Genomic DNA, 25878 nt, shown 5'->3' with positions numbered 1-25878 from the left:
GGGGAGATTTTTCTGATAAACCCATACATATCGTCTTCACTACATTGCATAAAGTGTTGTAGGTCGCTAAGTACAGGTGTAGGCCTAACAACTCACTCATACTCACGTGTGGTGTCGACACGTCCTTAAGTCGTCTGCAACAAAGTTTGAAGTCCGCCCATTGTACGGAATACCACTTTCTGGTTTCATCTTCACTATTCAGTGTTGCCTGCACGTTCGGTGTTGAGTTCTGCAGTACCGGACCTTCAGATGACATCTGAAACAGCAATTTTTTACTGCGGTAATGGATTGGATAAAGCGCGAGTTGCTGGTGTGTTTCGACCGCGCTCGCAGCATATAGGTTGCACGGAAGCAATATCTTAATGGAGATGCACAGATTCACATGCCCTGTCATGTTCACGTACATGTTTTTATAGGATCGGCTGACTGAGCAAAGGAAATAGAACCCCGCAGAACATGGATTTATTTATCGAAGGAATCCTAATTACCATGGTGCAATGTAAACAAGTAACAAAGTCACTCCCATAAAATGCTAACAAAAAACGGCAGGTATCTTTCCCATTCGCTCGGTGATGATCAATATCAGAAAGTTGACAGATTGTGCTTTATTATTTTCAATAGAAATAAATACCATCTTCTGTTCTAAGTTTTTGGGGTCATGTCAGAGACATTCCCTATATTTTAAGACAAGATTTGTGTACCTTCACCCTCTCGCAGGGGTGGTATAGAAATTGATTAATTTTTGAGGGTCATTCTAACCCTATCACTAACGAATCACACATTGATTCGTGGGGTCATTAAATACATAAAATACACTTGTCACACATTGACTTATCAGTTCTTTTAAATAGACCTTGAAATCATGAAACATTATGGAGAGAGGAAACAATAATAATGTCGTCTGACCTTTGACCCTCATTTGGACATCGAAGACGGCTGTCTTGCAGTTCTGGTTATCCAAATGTTATTGAAAGAAAGGATTTTTATATTCTGATGAGCTTACAAAGTAAAGGCTCTGTCACACTTTTTTTCCGGGCAAGCCTTCTGCGCATGACTTGCGGGAATATTTTCACTACCCACAAGTCCACGCAGATGTCCCGCACATAACAGTACCTATCACGTATCTCGCCCGTAGTTGCCTGGAGGTGCCCACGCAAGTCTATTTATCCGCAGGCAAGTTTAGGCCTTGTCACACATATCCGGGCAAGCTTGTTACGTTAATTTAGGGCTTTTCCAGCTTTTTGTAGGATAATTTCTGCGGGCGGACGATTCGGTCGAGTTTCGCACGCGTCTTAACTGCTGGACGCGTGCTACTTACGTTCTACATGTGTGTATTTCGTGCCAATTGCGTGTTAGGCGCTTGAGTGGAGTGTGAGGGGTGACGGGGATGACTCAGTAAAGAAACCTCTCTGAAGGACTATTTGTATGACAGGGGCCCCACAGAACGTAATTATCTTGGCTGAAACCGACTCTCATCTAACCAGCAGAAAGGCAATAACTGACCCTCAGCATGCACGCTATTTGCTCGTATCGCTCACTTCACGCCCGCAGAACTGACCAGCAACACGGATGTTGGCAGTATCTTGCCATTGAAACACCCTTATTATGCTCGAAGAATGCCCGCCTGTGCCAGACGACACGGCCGGAAAGGTGTGACAGGCCCTTGAGCATGGTCCAAACCTGTTCGGGTTAGTCGCGATTATTGGTCGTAGAGGTCCACGCCGAGCACCAGTAGGAGACTCGTTGCGACCGCACCAGCAAGCAACTCCCACGCAAGTAACACGTCCTTGTAACGCAGGTACTTCGCAGTGCCAGTATGTCGACCGCTAGCAGAACGTAAGTAGCACGCGTCCAGCAGGTAAAACGGCAAAATCTTTGTTCGCTCGCAGAAAATCATCCTGCGTGCTGGAAAATCCCTTCACTCAACAAGCCCGGGTAGCTTGCCCGGAAAGATGTGATAGGCTTTAGCATGGAAGGCAAAAGGTATTTGTGTTGCACAATCTCCTGGGGTCATGCACTAGGTGTTAAAAAAAAAGAAATCGCACTTTTGATTAACAATAGTTCAAAAACTATAACCAAATAACACTGACATTGATACGAGCAGTAGCTGAATAGTGTATTAGTGTTGGAGGTAATCTAAAAATGAAAGCATAAATCAGTTTCATCAAATTCAAGATTTATTTTTAAGTTAGGTTTCAAAATTGCTCTATTTTCAACCCTCTGTACAAAACTTTATCATTGAACAGGCGTCAATTAGTGAGTATGGGAGTATTTGTGTGTGGTTAACACCCAGACAATGGTCCTGAACAATGGCCAGGGTTTGAATGCTCTATTACATATTCATGAGAAATTCCACTGTCCTAGCAAGTCTTTACTCATCCTGAAATGTAAAGTATGCAAGCACATGGAAACAAGTTACTTTTTCATGTGCATGCACTTTACCCTTTACCATGTGTTTACCATGATTTCTGGCAGTGCCCAGGGCAATTCATCATGAATTATTAATAAAGCATTCATGTGCCTTGGAGCAAGCGACCAGACGCCTAGTCAGCAGAGTTCAAGCTTGTACAGAGGGTTCAAATTTGACCAAAATCTAAAACTTAACTTTTAAATTAGTCATGGATTTAATGAAACTGATTCACACTTTTATATTCAAATCACCTCCAGCTACACTATTCAGCTATTACTCATATCAATGACAGTAATACTTGATAGTTGTCGAAATACATGTATTACGAATCAAAGTGGGAAATGTTTTTTGTAACACCCAGTACTACTTGATAGGCAGAAACATTCAGTAGTGATAAATTTTATCTTTAAAAAATATACTTATTTAGTTACTGATTGACTTTATGCACAAAATTCACGTTCCAATAAGTCAGAAAAAGGTTTGAATTTCTTATGATTTTATTTCATTTAATTATCAGTGAATTAAAAGGACATAAAAAAAAGAAATACAGCCGAATACTCATACCGCATGAAAATTTTTACAGTAAAAAAAAAAAAAGGTAAATGACACAGAAATGTTGGAGTACAGAAGGAATATAGAGAAAATATACATGATGAGGTCTATATAAAAGCAAGTTAGCAGGCTGCATTAAATCATTGGTCTTTTGAAACGAATGCTATTAGATCGGCAAGCAGTGATGAAGTATCAAATCAAAGGGATAACAGACACTAAAAAACTATACGATGCTGAGGCACGAAAATACAATAATTGCAGTTGCATCATAGTTGAAGTAATCACAGTAGACATTCTGATAGCTGATAGGTCACAGATAAAGTATTATATATGCCAATATACATATCAATTGCTACGATTTGGAGACTACATTATATGAAGGTGTAAGAGGAGAATCGTAATACTATAGACAAAGGCGATACCAGTGCAAGGGTGCAAACCAGGCCCAAGGCATATAATAACAATTAAAACACCTCATCGAAGTTAACAGAATTATTTACGATGTAGGGCTACATACAATTGGTGAAATCATCTATCCTGGCGCCCACGTGAAGGATGCGACTATGTCGGAATAAATAGGAGAAGAGAGAGAGAAAAAAAAAGAAGAAGCAAAGGAAGTACAAAAGAGGAAAGAAAGAAAAGGAGAAGAAGAAAAAGAAGAAAACAAAAAAGTCCAAGATACGGGTAATAACAATAGTATGTAAGTAGTACTTTCTCAGTACGAATTCCTTAATTTGCCACTAGGAACAGGTGAGAATAAGCAACGAGTACCTTTACTTTTTTGGGCGGGGGTGGAGAAAGAACTCTTGAATCATTGCCCCGTAAATAAATATGTTGGTACACGTATGCACAGCGGAATAATTCTCTCAAAGTTTATCTTAATCAACCAAAATATTTCATGAAAGAAGTTTCTTAGATGAAGTTTTCCATCAACTGTGTATAAGACTTACAATGCGACCCTATCTGGCCAGATGTCGTATTTTGAATTTTTCTATTCAATTCATGTTCACATTTCTACATTGACAAAACGAATTTAAACACATTCTTTTAATACAAAAAAAAAATTGATAAGAATGCAAATTATACACCCATGACTTTGGACTGCACAGTACAAAACATAGAACGTTCTGAACGCAAATGTTAATGGTCATGTTATCAAAAAGGACCGTGTCTCAAAGACGCACCAAAAATAATGAGGCCTACATAAAAGCTAGCTGGTAACATTGCAGGTCCTGAAATTCTTGGGTGTGAAAGTTACGGAGAACAATGTCTTGTATAACTCTTCATTCTCTTCATTCATTCAGCAAGCTCTTCATTTTTCCATTCAACCAAAACTTATACCACTTGGCCGTCATACAGTTAAAGTAATAGATAATGACGCATCACTTCTGAGCGTAATCTTAAACCACAACAAATTCCATTTTTGAGAGTAAATTGGCTAGCATACAGGGGCTACGTAGTCCATTAAACATCGCCGATAATATTCATCATAAGCCTACGACTTAAACGAGGTCAAATGTCGCGCAGTCTATTAAAATTCATCTTGTTGCGAGCTTGAATGCCACCACACAGGTACAGTACATTATCGGTAAACAATATACTATTTCATTTCTACAAATCACACTTTTGTCAAAGAATCAAAGACATTTGGGTTAATGATATATCTTGGAAAAGACGTAATGGCCATTTTTTTGGCCATATTTACGACGTGACATGTCCGGATTTGTAGATTCAGTACGGTCATTTGCAATCTATGTCACCTAATTATCTAAAATTTCAAGCTCTATGGAGGGTAATCATTGAAAACTGACTGTTGTAATGAAGGACTCTGAGCTAGGCGGTTTGTGTCTCGAGCTCGACGGGTCCCACTCCTTCCGTAGCAGGAACGGCTTCCGTTATTCTGCTGTCCATACATAGGACACGGAGGACGTACAACCCCTTAAAAATGGCCTGATCAACCGGGGAAGCCATGGTCACGCCTACTACGACTCCGGCCGCAATGCCGGGGTAGTTTCCGAAGTCGAGGAAATAATAGATGAAGGGATTTCCGAACGGGCCCGTTCCTCCCACCACCCAGTAGATGACAACGGAGAGCAAGTACATGATTAGGAACGAGAATGGGTACACGACGTGGACGAGGCGGACTACGATCAGGGTGAGGAAGATTTCAACAAGGCTGATGACGGTGGGGAAGTAGTAAATGCTGAGGTAAAGCAAGGTCGTTACCTTTTCTGACAAAGCAATGATAAGTGACCCCTGGTGAGTAGCAGTAACAATGATGGAAGGGCCGGCGGTGAGGTTAAAGAGAAGCCACTGAATCTGGTACCGAAATCTGTCTGAAAATACGGGAGATGACTTAGAGACAAAGAGAGAATAACAATGCTAAACAACAAATGTCAAACGGCAATTAATACCATGTACACACAAACGTACACACAAGCACACACACACAAACACATACAAACAAACAAACCCCCTTTGGTGACAAATTAAAAAAGTTGAGCATAGCAACTGTTGTTTTCTCCAGAGCATTTAGATCATTTTGTTTGCAAATACATCTACAGTTTTTGAACGTCAAACAAATGATACCATTACCTTCAAGAGCTGCACCTTTCCTGCTTTTCGTGAAGTCTATCACAACATTATAGAAGGCAAAGCAGATGTAACATGTGGCTATAGCATAATTTCAAATGTCTTCGCTCCAAGAATGAGATAAGTTACCAAAAGAGCGAAGAAATAAGCGGCGAGTGCAAACCGATAGAGGGCGTACAACAAAACAGTAATTCTCGGCTGAAAGAAAATGTGAGAGAGAGATAAATAACATAGGTTTTCCCATCCATTTTCGCACATTTGTCATTCAATTTCAAGGATTTATTATTCAATTTCTTCCCAAGAAGCACGTGGAACGCAAATCCTAACTTCAATTTCGTCAATTGTCATTGTAACTTGTATTTCGTCAAACATTTTCGAAGACATAGCATTCAAAATCGTCAATTGTCATTCAAATTCCTCCCTCCCGCTGACGGATCGCAAAATGTGAAGATCAATTCGTTTTTGTTCACACAATTTCATGAATTTTTCATTCAAATTGGCCAGATGTTGTCGATTCTTTATTTTTGAGGGTGAACCAACTTTAAGCCGACATATTTTTACTTTCTCTGGTAAATTGTATCGTTACACATTATTACACGACAGGAGATTGAAGGATAAACCACAGTCAAAAGTCATAACCCAGGACAGTATGTCAGTGTCTTCTTTTGAACTTTAATCGTAATTTTAAGGTTTTCGCATCATAATGCATGAAGCAAACTTTAAATTTTGTACCCTGGAAAGCAGCAAACATAATTACGTTATCCATTTTTAAAAACATTAAACAGGCTAAAACTCTACACTTACAATATTTGTCTTTAATCATGTTTGCCTAGAAACCATTTGTCAGTGTTTTCGTATGCGAGACGGTGCGTCTATTTGCATCAGTGTGTACTCAGATTGCTTGTGTGTGTGTGGGGGGGGGGGGGAACTTATGTGTATGTCAAATTCCTGAATGTAAAATGTGAACGGTTACAGAAAAAAAAACCACGAATGACGGGGAAATCACATCGGATAGAGACATGAGACGAATATGAATGAAAATTTAACGAAAATGACTGACAAAAGACGAAATCGATCCTGCTGTTTTGAGTTGCTGCGAGTGAGACTGACGAATTTGAACTGTTAATGACGAAAGTGTGTGCAAAATGACTAAATTGAGTGGTCTTTATTTGAAAATGAACGACGAAAGATGAATTTGAAAGTAAGATGGCCTATTCCCGACATCCCGCGACGAAATTGAAGTTAAAATTTGTGAAATGAAATGAAAAAAACAACAACAAACAAACATGAAAATATGTATAAAAATATATTTAAAAAAAGACAATTACAGTTTTGGTATGATATTGCATCATTGCTTTTTAATACAAGAAACTATTCAAATACTGCTGATATGAATATTCGATTACAAATACTCGAACGCATTTTGAAATGCGAAATCCACAAATAACTTTAACCATGGAAGATTTATTTTAACCTAATGATTTCATATAATGATTCCTTATCATGAGCTGAAATCTGTGAGATGAAGAAAGGAGACGGCGTGAACGATTTTGCTAGTCCGTCAACTTTTGTCTGAATTTTTTCACGTAAATTTGTAAAGTAAAAAAACGAGAAATTACCAATTAATGACGTTCTGAGCCAACTATAGACTTTCAGTGATTTGGGGTGAGATGGTTTGGTGCGGGAAGCCAAATGTCAAGGATCTGAAACGATTTTATCTTTCATTTTTATTTTTCTTGATAAAGAATAAAGATATCTAATTTTGATTGAGGTATTGTGAAGGACATTTTTTACCATTCCCTATTCATTTCCCTTGTTCAGCATGCAGGCATTTTTTTTTCATCTATTCTTTCCACCTATTCTCTCAAGTGGTGTCATGTTGTTGTGTTTCTCCTGTTTTGTTCCATCCTGTTTTCAAGTATATTTGTGCTAAATCTTTTACAAATAAGTATTTCATGAGATTTTTTTTTTGTGAGTGGTTCACAATATACAAGCTTGCTTTTCAGTGGACTTCTATTTTTTGTTCTCAACTGGAGCATAATTTTGTATTTTTGCCAGTATGCATTTCTATGTTTATTTGTACCATTTATCCTTTGCAATGTTGAATGTTTATGTTTATGATATAAAATGAATATAATGAATGAATATAAATATAATTGGTTAAGGAAGAGTACATATAAATGAATTGAAATTGACATTGAATTAAAAGCATGCTATGTTCTCACTATGTTCTCAGTAAAATAAAATTTTGTTAAATTTATAGATTTGCTTCATAAGATTGCTCCAAAGTAATCTTAAAATATTTGAAGAGAAATCAACAGTTTACATGATTGTCCATTTTGAAAGATACTTAAAATCTAGATATATCCATTGCGATCTTTATTGTTACATCATATTTGTGACCGTGCATCACAAAACGAACAAAAAGTCGCACACACTGATTTTGTGTGAGGACTAAAAATGGGTGAAATGGGCTAACCGAGCCGATCTTGACTTTTTTAATATTTTTTGAAAGAGCAAGTCTTCTTCTATATTATGCTGAAATTTGGGATCATAAAACGGGAAGGAAAGTGTGCTCTTTAGCAGTTTATCTGGAACATTATTTGGCAGAATAGTGTGTCTTTAGAGTCCCGTTTTCAACCTTGTACACACTCTTGACTTTCAAGTCCTATAACTTTTGAATGGATGACGCTACTGCTTGAAAGTTGGCATTAATTAAGGAGAGAATGTGTTAATAAAGCATGATCAGATTCAGTTTAATCTGATAATCCCTTCATTGTTGTTACTCCGGTGGTTTACATCCTTTTTTTGGTCCTATTCATCGCACAGCCAGCACGACTTGGTAAAGATTAAGCGCTTGAATAGACACTCTACTTCAGAGCCTCTTTTCTCAGTTCACACTTTTTCTGAGTGTGTGCTTTCTTTCCAATATTTAGATAGGTTAGAAGAGTCCATTTTATTTGAGTTATACATCATTTTAAAACTTAAAGTCTGTTCTTTCAGAATGCACTCTTAAGTAAAATTTCATGTCTGGCGACTTTTTGTTTGTTGTGTGGAGCAGGGTCCCATTTTGTTTCACTATGATACCATTTTTCCCTCACTAACTGTGTCTCGATCAAAGTTCAGAAGAATGCTGAAATCTCCATGAATATTAAAACCGCTTTTAAGATGTATTAATCGAAGACTTAGATTTGTAAAGATATATCATATTCATGGATATACATACATAGACAATATAATCCTACCTTTGAATAAGAACAAATATAATCGTTGCTGTCACATTCTCACCAATACGTTACGAATGGCCAATGCCAATATGTTTTAATGCCTTTCCAATGATTTTCAAATACCTGGAAAATAGTGTCATGATTTTAAAGGAAACTCAATTGTCAATAAACAACAACGTTTTTTATGTTCTCATCTAAAATCTCACACAAATGAACGCACAAGGAAGTCCAGTATCATGGTTCTTTATCTGGAATTTTTCTTATCGTAAGTCACCCCCTCCCTATCTTTAAGAGCAAAGTAAAGTCTTTGGTGTTAAAAACGTACGAAACGTATGAATTTGTATCATCCGCTACATATTTTGGTAATAAGGCGTTCATTATCCTTTAGCTAACTGGCACATTGAAATTTAATTTGATGTAAATGTCTTTTTTTTGACAATCCTGAGTCCAAAGAGCCATCTTCTATTAGCTGAAGTGAGCATGGTACCTTTCTTTATTTTCCGTCTGTAAATTTGTCGTTCACTATCAATATCTGAATACATTTCATATCCTTATTCTCATGACGTATCTTTTGCTTTTTGTTATCTATTCTATGAAACACATTAAAAAATGTTCAATCTTATAAGCCCACAAGTACATGTACCTACAAGTAATGTTTTTAATTGGTCTCGCAATATTTCATTCACACTCCTATTCGTAGTGGACCAAAACCGTGATTTCGTCTATTATTTCGTGTTATTTCTTTGCTCGTATATCATCGCATTTTTTTTTGTAGCCATGTTTCGAATTGTAATCTCATGATTTTGATAACTTTTTCTCTAGTGATATGCATCGCATTTAGTTTTATTGTGAAATATGAGAAATTAATTCACTTCAATTTTAAGTTCAATTCAACGGCTGCTATTTCTGTAATCACGATATAAAATATGCTGTTGCTGTTCCTTGGTATGAGGCACAGCTTTATTTTCCTACACAGAGAACGTTGGAAGTCAGTAAACTAATCAGTAAAGTAATCAGTAGGCACAGTTTTCTGTTTAGGACACATCCACTGTGTGCCAAAGGTACTATTAAGTTATCGTTAAGAGATAATTTGTACGTATTTTGCCTTCACTATCATCCTGTGATGGGCATCGATCGGTCATGGTGGAAAGCAAAACCACTTGTGTGACCTTTCTAAAAATTCTACAGTGAGTCCATCATCAGAGCAAAATAAGGGTCTTCCAGTAATACCTCAGTTTTTACGTATAAACAAGGAATATTCTTTGAGCTGCAGCGATTGGAAATATCCAATTTTATTATAAACTCGCCTTTGCTTTTCAGCACCTTCGTCAAGTTGCAGATATCTCAAATAAGCTGTCATAGTCTTCAGGCATATCACTTATATGAAAATAATCCTTAGGCCTATACATCCATTCTCCCCCCCCCCCACCCTCATACTCACATTCGTACAGATACATGCAAACTGAGACTAAGCAATGACAATTTTGTGATTGTCATGAATTTATACTGTAAATATTTTGTTTGATTTTATTTTCATATCCTAATAATACAAACTTGGGCAAAATAACACTGACAGTTTGTACAAGAGAATGAACTGGTTCATAAAGTAAACTCAAATACATACAATAGCATAGAAGCATAAAACGTATAATAGGCCTACCTGTACATACATGCACGTAACTTTCGATACAAGTAATATACAAATATTTTGAGTTTCATGAAATCACTGTGAGTTGTCATAGCAATGAGTAGTATAAAGGAATATGTATGGATCTTGCAAATAAAGGTTGAGCTTTTACATGTAGCAGGTTCCCTGACTAAAAAAAAAAAAAAGGTCGTATTTCGCACATCATATGCGTTTGTATCCATATAAACGAAGAGAAAAGAGAACGAGGTAGAAGTAAAGCAAAGCTACAAGATGACACAGACATATACACAGACATGCACACACATACACACATACACACACACACTCAGTAACGAAGACAACGTTCAAACAACAATATGTAAACCCAAGCAAATAAACAACACGGGACAAAAGGGTCATGAGCCTAGGAAGACAATTTGTATCCAGCATGTCTGATACAGCTTAGTAGAAAAAGATCCGTGTACAAGTTGGTGAAATACAAGATAATGACAATCACTGGACTTGAAAGGATGGTTATCCATTGTGTTTAGTATATTTTTTAACAGTAACGACGGAATATTGAAAACAAAAACAAAGCCAGAATTTGAACGTGTCATAACTAAATATTTTTTTTTTTCATTCAGCAGGAAGGGAGTTCTACATTTTGGGTTCACATAAATTCTTCTATCAATATAAAACTAGAAGCACTCGCAATCGAGCACATGTATCCCTCGAACCCGTCTCCCATACTCCATCTGGATTACTTTTTAGGCCAGAATTTTGTATTATATGGCAACTGTTGCAGGATAAAATAAAATCCAAATAGGTGTAGGGGTATAGATTTGACTATGATACATTTACATACCAAATTGGAAAAAAAAAATCGGCCAAGAAACAAGGCAGGGTCGCACATACAAGCAGACCCTGTAAATTTTACCTTTTCATGTATAAAGACGGAACAAACGAGGGCGCCACCACCAAAAACAATATGGGCATCTTCATTTCACTATAATGCACCTTTTTGCCAAATTTGAAGAAAATCTTATAAGAAATGTGGCTGATAGAGCACATACATGAAATGAGTATTGGCATTCAAAGTCGGAACACTGAGGGCGCCGTCACCACAAACTGTTGTGTCCTTCATGTAGAATGATCACCCATACTCCTCCCTAGCAAGTCTGAATAAAATTTGTTGGGTAACAATCAAGGTATTGCATAAATAAGCACTTTTGCAAATTTTGACATGATCAAGATAACCTTTGACCCCGTAAAAGGTGGAACAGTGAGGGCAGTATTATCAATAGGTATAGATGTATAGATTTGACTATGATATATTTACATACATGTACCATATTATTTGGGAAAAAAATGCTCAAGAAACAAGGCCACCGTCACACACACAAGCAGACCCTTTAAAAGTTACCTTTTCATGTATAAAGACGGAACAAGCACGGGCGCCATCACCAAAAACAATAGGCATCTTCGTCTTACCATAATACACCTTCATGCCAAATTTGAAGATGATCGAAGAAAAACTGCAGCCAGTAGAGCGCTCACAAGCAGACCCTATTGCATTTGCCTTTTCATGTATAAAGACGGAACAAGTGAGGGCGCCATCACCAAAAACAATAGGCCTCTTCATCTTACCATAATACACCTTCATGCCACGTTTGAAGATGATCGAAGAACTGCAGCCAGTAGAGCGCTCACAAGCAGACCCTATTGAATTTACCTTTTCATGTTTAAAGATGGAACAAGCGAGGGCGCCATCACCAAAAACTGTAGGCGTCTTCATCTGGCTGTATCTTAACCGCAGATTCTTCGTAGACCTCGGTGGTAGAAAGAGTAGATGGAGGACACAGAAGAACGGACTTCCTCAAGGGAGTGTGCTTGCCCCTTTGTTGTTTAACATCTACACAAATGATCAACCTACTCAACCAGACACTAGACGGTTCCTCTATGCTGATGACCTTTGCATTGCATCTCAAAAGGACACCTTCGAAGAAGTAGAGGACTCCCTCTTCAGTGCCAGTGCACTGGACTTACTCATCCCCTACTATGCCAACAACCATCTAAGAGCTAACCCAGACAAAACACAAATCAGTGTGTTTCATCTTAAGAATAGGGAAACCAGCCGCAACTACGGATTAGTTGGTATGGAAAACGCCTGCAACATGTATCCAAGCCAGTCTACCTAGGGGTGACACTTGACAGGTCCCTCACTTTCGAGGATCACATCATAAGACCAAGGCAAAGGTGGCATCAAGGAATAGTATCCTCCGAAAGCTCACTAATACGAAGTCGGGTGCTGATGCGAAGACAGTACGTACAACAGCACTGGCTTTATGCTACTCTACAGCTGAGTATGCGTCACCTGTCTGGAGTAGATCAGCTCATGCCACTAAGATTGACACTGTTTTAAATTCTTCATGTCGTGCTATTACTGGTTGCCTAAAGCCCACAAAGGTTGAAGACCTCTACCTACTGAGTGGGATTGCTCCTCCAAGCATCCGTAGGACCGTTGCATCCCAGAAGGAAAAGCTGAAGCAAGAAAATGACCCTCGCCACCCTCTCTTCAATCATGATCATTCAAGAAAGAGGCTAAAATCCAGGCGCAGCTTCATGCATTCTGTAAAGGCTCTGAACAAAAGCCCTGACAAGCAGCGTGTATCCATGTGGATTGAACGTCTTACCCATACACCGCATACAGTGTCTACTACCGGCCCCAAGGAGACTGCACCATCAGGCGCCAGTGAGGCATGGCCTTTCTGGTCTTGCTGTAATCGCCTAAGAAGTGCTGTCGGCCGCTGCAAATCTAACCTAGCAAAGTGGGGGTATAGTGAGAATGATGACACCACCTGCCTGTGTGGAGAGGAGCAGACTATGCAACATCTCCTGGTCTGTCCACTTCTACCAGAGCCTTGCACAAAGGAGGATCTGGCAGCTCTAACGCCCTGTGCCAGGCAGTGCATCCAACATTGGATTGGACGAACCTAGGCGTTCCATTCTGCATAGTGACTCGAGAAGAAGAAGATCTTACCATAATACAACTTCATTCCAAATTTGAAGATGATCGAAGAAGAACTGCAGCAAGTAGAGCGCTCACAAGCAGACCCTATTGGATTTACCTTTTCATGTATAAAGACGGAACAAGCGAGGGCGCCATCACCAAAAACAATAGACCTCTTCATCTTACGATAATACACCTTCATACCAAATTTGAAGATGATCGAAGAAGAACTGCAGCCAGTAGAGCGTTCACAAGCAGACCCTATCGAATTTACCTTTTCATGTTTAAAGACGGAACAAGCGAGGGCGCCATCACCAAAAACAATAGGCGTCTTTGTCTAACCATAATACACCTTCATGCCAAATTTGAAGATGATCGGAAAAGAAACGCAGCTGGTAGAGCGCTCACAAGGAAATCTCTGCGCCGGCGGCGGCGGACGCGGCGCGACGAGGCCAAATCCATAGTATCCTCCGAACTGTGTTCGGGGGATACAATTATTATTCATTTTCTAAAAATGCTGCAGCGTCCAAACATTTGATATTTCCTTGAAATTAATTATGCTATGATTGAATAAAAAATGCAAACAATATAGAGACGGGATAGATAATTTCGCAACTGTAAAAACAGTGCAACATAGTTTTTGTTTTTCAAGAAATAAAGCTTAAATTCTTTGCATAACATTTTCTCATTATCTAAAAAATCATCATCGAAAAAAACATCAGAAACCTTAAATCCCGTCTCAACCGGAACTCCACCACCCCTTCAATAAAAAGAAATTTACGGCCGAAAGCACGTTCAGGAAAGAAAAAAAAAAGCGGATAAAGCATGCAAATGAACGGATGGATAATACCACGAAGGGACGCATACCTTCCATAGAGATCAGGGGTAAAATAACAGTCTGGCTTACTGACAATGAGCGATTATCTGATGAAAAAAATTATTTGGCGCCATGTAGATATAACGTCTGTTGGTCGACTTCTGCCGGGCTTTCTTTTATTGATTATTTTCACTGTATCATCTGTATGTACACAAAAATTACCTTCTCTCAAATATTTTTGTGCATAGGCTTTCAAAGTTTTGCAATAAGAATATTGCTTCACATTCGCACTCGTTACAAAAATAATAGTGCCTGGAGAGTTTCTAAGCTCTGTTCAAGGAATGTTTTTTGAAAAAAAAATGTGACAATTTAGAAATGTCATATCTTACTTATTTCTCATCCGATTTTTTCTTCATTTTGTATCATTCTGTAGGGAATATTTTCTCTTTCTTTTGAATGCTATTTTATTTTATTTTATTTTATTTTATTTTATTAACCTATTTATTAATTATTATTATTATTATTATTTTATTGGGGGGGGGGGGTGGATTTCTTCTTAAACCGAAAACCGAGTTGGCCACACTCTTTCATACGGCTCTAAACTCCGCGGCCACTGATTCGAGCTCGACGGCTGACATCTCCTCTGTAAGGTGAGCGGCTTCTGTTCTTCTACTATCCATACATCGGACACGGAGGGCATACAATCCTTTCAAAGTGGCCTGAGCGAGCAGAGCTGCAAAGGTCGCACCCACCGTGGTTGCGACCGCTATGCCGGGTTGGTTTTTGAAGTCGAGAAAGGGAAAAATGTAAAAGTTTCTCAAAGAATTCTTTCCCCCAGCCGCCAAGTAGATGACAGTGAAGAGCAAGTACACGATCAGGCACGACAGTGGGTAGACAACGTGTACGAAGCGGACGACGATAAGGGTGAGGAAGATTTCAATCAGACAGACTGCAATGGGTAAGTCAAGGCAGCTGACTATAAACAGGTTGGTTACCGCGTCATTCTCCACCATTCCTGTATGGAACCTGTACCACCAGTGAAATATGGAATCGATGATGCAATTAACGGCGGTGACGTTCAAGAGAAACCATTGAGTCTGGTACCGAAATTTGTCTGAAAGAAAGGTGTTTAAGAGAGAAAGATATGTTTTCATAATGTCTTACGAAGCAAGAATCAATTATGTAGTGGGAAGCAACAAAAACATAGATGATCAATTACCCTTTTCTGTATTCGTACAACTTTTGTGGACATGCATATGAAAAAAAAACCAAAAAAAAAAACCACTTGATTAAAAATTTTCCTCCAAATAATTGCTACCCCCCGCCCCCCCCAAAAGGTATAGCATTGCTTCATTTTAATTTTCAAATTCGATCGTAATGTTGATAGAGAAAGGAGGTATTCTGTATGAGAGACAATGTTTTCAATTTGAATAATATTCGCTGCATGGTCCAACATTCTTGAACGTGTCTGATTTTGTGAGAAACGCGGTAAAAATTTGAATCCTTGAGTACGTGAGGAAGGGTAAAATCTGTGACAGAATTTGCTGCAATCATATTTTGTTTTCTTCCCATACACGTGTACACAACAGATTTATAATAGACCATTGCAATACAGATTGGTTGAAAAGCATGGTAATGCATTGTATTTGTTTTCATTATTCATGAAATATCATAGAGTGCACTCCCTTTATAACGAAATGCTCGGGACCGGCAGTTTTCTTTCGTTATAACGAACAAATACAGTATATAACGAAAACAAGGAAACCACGCATATCATACATGTATTCTGTTTGTTAAATACCCATCATACACTGGAAAGCTATCTATGTGAAATGGGATGGTACCTTTTTAATTTCGATTAAATATTACATTTAAAAGAGAACATCAAGTTGTTTTTGTTGGTACACATGCATAGAAAATGATGGTTTAGGATTCGCTATTCCAAAGGTCGTTTCTTGCTAAAGTTACTCCGAAGGCTCCTTATTCCGAAGTTGCGCCATTCCCGGGATTTCGAAGGTTCCTTCATCTGAAGATTCGCTCTTCCGAAGATTCGTTATTCCGAAAGTTCATAATTTAGATTGAAATATATTGTTCAGTTGATCGGAAAATGAAATGAGGTTCTTCATTCCGAAGGTTTGTCAATCAGAAAATGAGAAAGGTTCACTATTCCGAAGGTTCGTTGTTCCGAAGGTTTTTTAATCCGAAAATGAAATAAGGTTTGTTATTCCAAAGAAAGTTTATTAATAAAAAAAGAAAAAAGAAAACTTATTTTGAAAGTTCGGTTATCTTAAGACGATTGTAAGGTTTGTCATTCTGAAGTTTTGTTTGTGGACTCACCTCTTTCACTTCTGGATTGACGAAGTTTTTTTTTTTTCAATATTCCGAGTAATGAACGTTTGGAATTCCTATTATTTTATTACAAACGAACCGTCGTAATAAGAACCATAAATTTCATTGTTGTATTAACGAACCTTATCAATAACGAACCTTTGGAATAACGCTAAAATGTTCGTAATAACAAACCCTATTTCATTTCCGAACTAACGGACATTTAGGTGTATCGGAATCTGTGTGTTTCGTAATAAAGAATCTTTGGAACAATAAAACGAACCTTATCTAATTTCAGATTATTGTATTACAATAACGCAAGTTCCCCTCGGAAACTGTGCGTGACACACGGAGCGAACAAACAGTGGTGTCAAGCGTTCGCCCATGCAGAGACGCTATAGATGCTTGTTCCGCTACTTATTCTAGAAAGCGATCCGCTTTTCGTTATAACCGAGCACATTTCTCTTGCTTTTCTTTGTCAGTGGCACTCGGAAAAGACTTGTTCGTTATAAGCGAATTGTGTACCATAGACTTTAATAGCGATAATTTTGGGACCAGAAGTTTTACTTCGTTGTAACGAAATTTCGTTATAACCGTGTTCGTTGTAACGGGAGTGCACTGTAGTTTACTTTAGTTTCGGTGAAATGCCATGTTCCCAAGTGTAAGGGAAACAGATATTCATTATTTCAATCAAGTTGATCAAGATAACTTATTTGGGTTTTTTTTGCTGTCATGAGAATTGAGCAAAATTTTCTATCACTTTGATATACACTGATATACATATTTCATGTTAAAAATGAATGTGATTCAGCAGCAAATTAGTTAAAAAAATACAGCTGCTCATTTTTGCTCATACATGTACTAGTTTCATTTTGAAACTGAGTCGATATCGAATAAAATCCCGATAGAGAATATCATTAAAAAGACCATGAGTGCAGCATAAGTTTCATAAATTCTATGAAATTAATGAAATCATCACATTGCGAAAGTGTGTCTCGAAATAAAGCTTTGTCGGGGGGTAAAGCATGGAAAAGTCTCACGTAAGTTTCTACAACCTGACATGGATAGCCTTTGAGGAGAATCAAATCATCAACAGATGAATACATCTGTCTATTCTTTTGATACCATGTCGTTGGTATTTGTATTAGCGTCCCCCTTCCCTACCCCCTTTCGACTCCAACCTTACATAATTGTACCTTCAAGCGTTGCATTTATCCTGCCCCTCCTAAAGTCCAATGCAGCATTCAAGAACGCAAAACAAACATAGCTTGTGGCGGTGAGAAACTTCCAAATGACGAAATAAATGAGGAACTTCGGGCCCACAAACATTCCCATGAGTACGTAGAAAGTAATCAAAATCGAGAGGAAGTAGGCAGCCACGACAAATCCATAAAGGACGTACAGGCAGATTGGTAATCGTGGCTGAAAAAAAAATAAATAGTGATCGTATGAATATACGTTGTGTATTATAATCGTAATTATTGTAAGAGCCCTTTCAGAGAAAACGTAATGCACTGTGGGTTGATTACAATTCGAATGCGAAACCCGGAAAAATTTGGGCTATGGAAGTGTTTTAAACAAAATAATAATAATAATATCAGTTACATGTACCCACCTTAAGCTGAAATATGAAAGGAGAATATAGGAGAGGGTATCAGAATTCTCAGCAAGCTGGCTAGACATTTTTTTTTAAATAATTCATCAGATGATCATTCTGGTTTCTTTGGTATTATACAGTGTGAAGGGGCTCCGGCTGGTCCACCTCACGTAGTTGTAAAACCAATGGGCAATTCCAGTGTACGGACATTACATTTAGAGAATTTTGTTTTGTGACTTTGTGGGATTATTTCAACAACTAAGCATAATCATTCTTAATCCATTCGTGGTTTATTCTAACCCAGTCATCCTGAAATGTTAACAGTCAGAGTTTTGATCAGTTATTACAAATCATTTGGTAGATATTACACAAAATGCTTGCCGTTACGGACATTACATTTTTTGGACACGATTATTTACCTCAATGTGGATATGTTGAGAAATTTATGAATCAGAGCATCAAGTAAAAGGAATTTTCTTCTGAAATGAATGCTCAGGTCCTGTTTAACTTTTAGATCGATAACTGTGTACAACACATTCAGCATTTACTCTACAGGTTCACAAATGTAGCGTTACGGACATTACAATTTTATCCACTTTTTAAAGTCCCAATATTCATATTCTTAAAGAGTTCGAATCTCAGACAAGGCTAATATTAGTGTTTTGGGTTCATTCTTAACCATAAACCTCTTTGAAACAAATGCTGAAGTGTTGCTGAATATGGAATAATGAGAGTCAAAGATTGTATGTTTTAACAAAAATTATCAAAACTTTTACCCCAAAATGGGTTTTTTGAAGAAAAGAATGCCTAGATGCACTTCAATTGTATCAATATACCACTCAAATGAAAGAACTTGACAAGTTCTAGCATTTGATACTAAATTTGTCCCTGTAGCTTATTATATTTTAAATTATTGTAGATTTAGGATTTTTAGGAAAAGTAACATTTTTCGAGGAATTGCCCCTCTCAAGTATAAATTCCATCTATAGTTTTTGGTGCCACACATATAGCTTTATTTACAGGCAGCACTCGTACATAATACATATTTGAAAAATATGAGGGAGGGATGACTTGCGTAGAGATAGAAGGATAGGATAGTAGAAGGGAAAAGGAAAAAGAGAGGCCTGTCTGCTTTCACTAAAGGTTTACACAAAGTTAGATCACCTGGACCCCGTTTACAGTGAGTGAAAAGGCCGGGCTTGACCGCGGCCGAGTCCGGCCTTCATTTCACAGTTGACTGTGAACGCGCAAAAGGCCAAATGCGGGGCCAAAATCGGCCGCGCATTAGTGCCAAGCTCTAGAGGCAGTCTCTGCCGCATTTTGTCATGCCTTGCGGATCAGTGATCCAGGACCCCGTTTACAGTGCGGGGCTGAGCCGAGCCGAGCCGCGGCCGAGCCCCGTCCGAGCCCGGCCTGAATTGCGGGCCTGAATTGCGGGCCGAGCCCCGCAATTCTGTCCGTTTAGAGTGCCGGGCTCGGCCCGGGCATTTAATTCAAACCTTTCAATATATTATCGTGGGGGCGCTCTGCTTGTAAACAAACGCAATTTGGTATAGTCTGGTTTCCAGTCCCTTTGCCAACTGGATTCCATGGCGGCGAGGTCGCCGTTCGGCAAAGGCCTTTGTCGAAAGAAAAATCCTTTGCAGGACAAAACCACCTTTAACTATACTAGTTTTTGACGTTGAGGGGGGTTGATATCCTGAATAGCTAAATAGCACGGGCAGAGGGTCTCGAAGCCAGAGCAAATTTGGTGCCGACATTTGGCCCAGTTTTCGAGCCGCGGCCGAGACTACCTCCAGAGCCTGGACAAATGCGCGGCCGATTTTGTCCCGCATTTGGCCTTTTGCGCGTTTACAAAGAAATGAAGGCCGGCTCGGCCGCGGCCGAGCCCGGCCTTTTCCCTCACTATAAACGGGGTCCTAAATTCTGGTTGTGATCTCGTCTGGTAATCATTGCTAAAGTACTGATATAAATAACTAGAATTATCACTAAAGGTAATTAATACCCCCGCCCCTAGTGTCGCTTTATAGTATGTGATGTCATGAGGGCATGGACGTTAATACCAAGTTTGTGCATTTGTCCGATTGGAAACAGAATAATTTTAGTTTACTGTACAATTACAGAGTTGACACTGAGTATAAAACTTACAGCAAATGGAAACATGCTTTCCCCCATCATCACTAGACTTAAAGACCATCATACACACCAAATTTAACCTTCATAGCTTGCATGGTTTATTTTGATAAAAAGATGAGTGGTTACCATGGCAACACGGGTGCACGTCAGGAGACCAACACCCACGAGTCATACAGCCCACAAGTCATACAGCTCACAAGTTATACAGCCCACGAGTCGTACAGCTCACAAGTCATACAGCCCACTAGTTATACAGCTCACCAGTTCGACACTGAGTAAATAAGGCCCATGAGTTCGACATCAAGTAGAATAAGCCCACGAGGTATACAGCCCATGAGTTCGACACTACGCACAAAAGGCTCACGAGACCGACACTAAAGCCCCCGTTCCACTATCACGATCTGGACCCCGATCTGTCCCGATCTAGCAGATCGGGAGAGAGCGGCAACAGCGTACGGGGATCGGAAGCATCGTAGCAGCAGCGTGTGGAGGTCGGGGTTGGAGCGGGTATTTTTTCAGATCGGGAAGAAATTTTGAACCTGTTCAAAATTTCTTCCCGATCTCCCCGATCAAAATTGACCTATTTTCAATCGTACGGCAAGCGGGGAGAGCGCAGTGACAGCCTAAACACAGCGGGGAGAGCGTAGTGACATCGTAAAAGCAGCGGGATGAGCGTAACAATGTCTTTCTGAGCGTAGTAACATCGGCACAAGAACGGGAAGAAAACTTATACAAAAATGTCTGCCAGAAGATCAAGGAGATCGAGAGGCAGAACTGTTGAGGAGGAGGAGGGCATTTTCGCTGCACCTGTCAGGGCAGAACATGAAGAAGAAGGAGCTCAAATTTTCGAAGAAGGAGAAGAGATGAAGAAAAAGAAGAGAAGAAAGCAGCAAAGCAGCTACTTTAAAGGCGAAGAAAGAGAGACTGCACGTGATGCTTAAAGAGGAGGAAGAGGATATAGTAGAAATTTGAAGAATATGAAATCATCTACAACTGGAGGAAGACGGACTATAAAAGCAAGGACATCCAGAAAAAGCCTTGGAAAAATCAGCAGGTTTTTGTTTATAACAATGCATTGCTGCAAAAGAACCGTGAGTTGCAGAGCCTCTTCGAGGTCCACAGTATTTTTCTTCGGTTCTGCATGCTAATAAGTTGACTGACTGCAAATCGACAGTCGAATTGGGGTACATCGGGGCACATCGGGCACTTTTCAGCTCTCTGAACGGGGTGACAGCGTAATAAGATCGTATAGATCGTTCAGAGCGTATATACAGCGTGCATCGATCGGATAACATCGGCAACATCGTACTGACAGCGTAGCTACATCGTTCTAAAGCGTAGCTGCAGCGGCAGAGATCGTAATGCCTCATTCCCGATCATCGTAGTAAGAGCGTAGCAAGCACGTGGTAGTCGTAACTGCAGCGTACTTAGAGCGTTCTAACATCGTACTGTGTCCAGATCGACTCAGGTTTTACCCGATCCTTCCCGATCTGAGAAAATTGTCAAATCGTAGCGAGAACGGCATAGTGGAACAGGGGCTTACTACAGCCCACGAGACCGACACTACGCTTAAAAGGCTAACGAGACCGACACTAGGCAAAAAGGCTCACGAGACCGACAATAGGCAGAATAGGCTCACGAGACCGACACTAGGCAAAGAAGGCCCACGAGACCGACAGAATGAACAGCGCCACCTACATTGTATAGGGTGTCCAAATAATGGCATGAATAAGGTACAACTAGAGATAGAAAAGGAGAGTTGATATAGGGTACTACTCTGTTAATTGCCCTCCCTCACCCCCTGAACGGTTAAAGATCTTTAATTGTGTTTGCGTATGTGAGTGTTTGTGAAAATATAAACAAAATTCAGTAAAATTGCATGAGATGATTCAACATTATACTTTCGAAAATGCCAAAACACCCTCGTTCCCCTATCTACAAATCCCACACCGGTATACACCTACTTAGAAAAAAATAAATAAAATGATGTGGACATTCAAATCAACCAACTACAAAAATACCCAGGTATGAAATGAAGTTCACTACAAGAAAATTATTCACAAAATGGTCAATGTTGCAGTGCACACATGCTTTACATGATATTGGGGGGTTAGTCATCTGCAAAGGGGTTGAAAAAGCGTAAATTCACAGAAAATAATGTAATCGTCAATTGAGTCAGCGTTAAGAATTCGGAAAAAGAAGATGCATCCATGAAAATACTTTTCTATTTCATAAAAATGTACCGTTTTGAGAATAATAACTTTACAAACACAAGCCACTGAAATTGAAGTGAATCGCTGCGATTAATTTTTTTTTTCATCCGTTGAATTTTATGCATTAAAGTTAAAGAGAAAATCACAAATTGAACTCTAATAAGGCGGGTATAAGCAGGCAGATAGGATATATAATAAGGCCTACTTAACTTGTGACGCGAGAAAGAAAAGGGAGAAAAAAGAACTTAGATCCTGTTCACCGTCTAATTAGAAATTAGGAAAGCCTGTTAAATATAGCACGATGGCATCTAGAACTAAACAATTCATCGTTCTTGTCCTCTATCATTTTTTCATACATTTTTTTTTTTTTTGGGGGGGGGGTTCCATGAAGAGGACTGTTCATTTTAATATTTTAGTACGTAGATAGTGCTGTTATTAGTTAGTTACAATCTCTCGCTCGACAGCCGCGTACGAAATTGCACCCGCCAGTATGTAATTTTCCTCGTAATGGAACACCCTATACAGGTAATAGACATGTAGATGGCGCCGTTCATCCTGTCGGTCTCGTGAGCCTTCTTTGCCTAGTGTCGGTCTCGTGAGCCTTCTTTGCCTAGTGTCGGTCTCGAGTGCTTTCTTTGCCTAGTGTCGGTCTCATGAGCCTCTTTTGCGTACTGTCGGTCTCGTGAGCCTCAATTGTGGAGTGTCGGTCTCCTAGGCTTTCTTTGCTTAGTGTCGGTCTCGTGAGCCTTTTGTGCCTTGTGTCGAAGTCATTGGCTGTATGACTTGTGAGCCGTATTACTCATGGGCTGTATGACTCATGGACCTATTTTTGATGTCGGTCTCGTGGACCGTATGACTCGTGGGTGTCGGTCTCGTGGGATGACCCCGGCAACACATTTTCCTTAAACTAACACATTGGTATCTTGCAAAACTACACTCCTAGATTATGATACATACTAAATTTGACTTTAATTGCTTGAATGATGGAAAAGTTATTCGATCTGCAAGGTTTTGGTAAAATTGTGGTTACCATGGCAACGGTTTGTGTGACAAACACAAAAATTATGTGTCCCACATCTATACCTCAGGGCAGTAATGCCTACCAAATTTGGTTTCAATTGCTTAAAAACTGTTGAAGAATTTCACTCCACAGGATAAAAAAATGAGGTTACCATGGCAACGCATTGTCCGATACAAATACAAAGGACATTTTGCAAAACTGCACTTAAAAAGCATCATACACACCAAATGTCACCTTCATAGAATAAATAGTTCAATTTGATACAAAAATGAGTGGTTACCATGGCAACACATTTTTCTTATATTAACACATTGGTGTCTTGCATAACTACACCTCCTAATCATCATACATACTAAATTTGACCTTAATTGCTTGAATGGTGTGGAAGTTATTGAATCCACAAGGTTTTGGTAAAATTGTGGTTACCATGGCAACGCTTTGTCCGACAAACACAAAAATTATGTGTTCCACATCTATGTCTCAGGGCCGTAATGCCTACCAAATTTGGTTTCAATTGCTTAAAAACTGTTGAAGAATTTCACTCCACAGGATAAAAAAAAATGAGGTTACCATGGCAACGCATTGTCCGATACAAATACAAAGGACATTTTGCAAAACTGCACTTAAAAAGCATCATACACATCAAATTTCACCTTCATAGATTAAATAGTTCAATTTGATACAAAAATGAGTGGTTACCATGGCAACACATTTTTCTTATATTAACACATTGGTGTTTTGCATAACTACACCTCCTAATCATCATACATACTAAATTTGACCTTAATTGCTTGAATGGTGTGGAAGTTATTGAATCCACAAGGTTTTGGTAAAATTGTGGTTACCCTGGCAACGCTTTGTCCGACAAACACAAAAATTATGTGTTCCACATCTATGCCTCAAGGCCATAATGCCTACCAACTTTGATTTCAATTGCTTCAAAACTGTGGAAGTTGTTCACTCCACAATATTTCGAAGATAACATGCGGTTACCATGGCAACGCTTTGTCAAGTACAAACACAGAGTGTCTTGCATAACTACACTAGATCATCATAGATACCAATTTTGAAACTGATTGCTTAAATACTATGGAAGTTATACAATCCACAATGTTTTGGTAAAATCATGGTTACCATGGCAACGCATTGTCCGACAAACACACACACACACAAAAAAAAAAACATGTCTTGCACATCTATACCTCAATATCATCATTTACCCTAAGTTTCATTTAAATTGCTTCAGAACTGTAGAAGGAGTTCGCGACGCAAGATTTTGCAACAGACCGACCGACCGACCGACCGCCCGCCCGCCCGACCAACATCACGGAGATTCCTGTATACCCCATTCACACTATGTGTGGCGGGGGTATAACAAAATACATTGGAATGCACCCTCCCCGAGACGGAACAATCATGCTCCCTCGCCATGTCTTATGTTCGGCACACTGATATTACAGTAACATGCAAGTTATGCTGAGTCGAGATGCTGGGAAGGACTCAAATATACATAAAAAATGATGCGCTATTCAAAGCAACAGCACCTGGCCCGAGTCTTTATGAACGCACCTGGTTCCAGCTGCTCACGCTGTAGCAAAAAAAGAAAAAAAAAATGACATTATCACTTCCGTAATCTATATGCAGTCGAATCCCCTCGAGAGCAATGTGAAAGACATTTACACACACACACCTCGTTTTTGCACAATAGGAGAGCCCATTGCATCACTATGGATGTAAAGAAAGCAACAACAAAAGACATGCATGTTATAACAACCTTTATAATTATGCTTTGTTGCTGTGATTAGTGTTCCACGTTAATACACGCATGGGTACTCATAGATCAAAGACCCCCAAACAAAACCAAAAGGACGGCTAGAGATGGTTTTGATTGGAGATGACATTTTAATGCAAATGCCTCGTAGTTGGCGTTTACAGTAGCTGTGGAAGGCAGTGTCGCAGCAAATATACAGGAGTGTATAGGCCCCTAATACATGAGGGCCTCAACCCTATAACAAACACGCTTTGTTCGCTTACATCCCCATGGCATGGATCTCCATGAATCATATTCCGTCACTATTTTGGCGATTATTCTTACTACATGGAATTAAAAAAAAAAAGGTTCGTGGGGAGATTTTTTATGATAAATTTCGTAAACTGTGTGTAGATTAATTTTGCTCTACACGGCGCTTACTCACGTGTGGTGTGGACACGTCTTTGAGTCGTCTGCAACAAAGTTTGAAGTCCGACAATTGTACCGAGTACCACTTTCTGCTCTCATCTTCATTGTTAATCATTGTCTGCACGGCCGGTGGTGAGTCCTCAAGTACTAGCCTGCCTTCCGATGCCAT

At 39.2% G+C, this 25878-nt stretch overlaps 1 protein-coding gene across 1 annotated transcript; it reads right to left on the bottom strand.

Annotated features, from left to right (window-relative positions):
• Positions 1 to 4795: 4795 nt before the first annotated feature.
• LOC139712767 (protein rolling stone-like) lies at positions 4796 to 25878 on the bottom strand. The gene is made up of 3 exons (XM_071624559.1): positions 25726 to 25878; positions 25100 to 25118; positions 4796 to 5298 (listed from the first exon to the last, which is right to left on the bottom strand). Exons 1-3 carry the CDS (start codon positions 25876 to 25878, stop codon positions 4796 to 4798), a joined length of 675 nt encoding a protein of 224 aa, XP_071480660.1.

The sequence above is a fragment of the Diadema antillarum genome, unplaced genomic scaffold (assembly GCF_040938485.1).
Source record: "Diadema antillarum isolate AM-2024a unplaced genomic scaffold, OU_Dant_1.0 seq00001851_RagTag, whole genome shotgun sequence".
In the NCBI taxonomy this organism is placed as follows: domain Eukaryota; kingdom Metazoa; phylum Echinodermata; class Echinoidea; order Diadematoida; family Diadematidae; genus Diadema; species Diadema antillarum.
The sequence above is the reverse complement of the archived record's forward strand: the minus strand, read 5'-3'. Positions and strand labels throughout refer to the sequence as shown.

Bases quoted from the DNA above. Each gene is read 5' to 3' on its own strand.
- LOC139712767 (XM_071624559.1), bottom strand. From the start codon at position 25,878: ATGGCATCGGAAGGCAGGCTAGTACTTGAGGACTCACCACCGGCCGTG.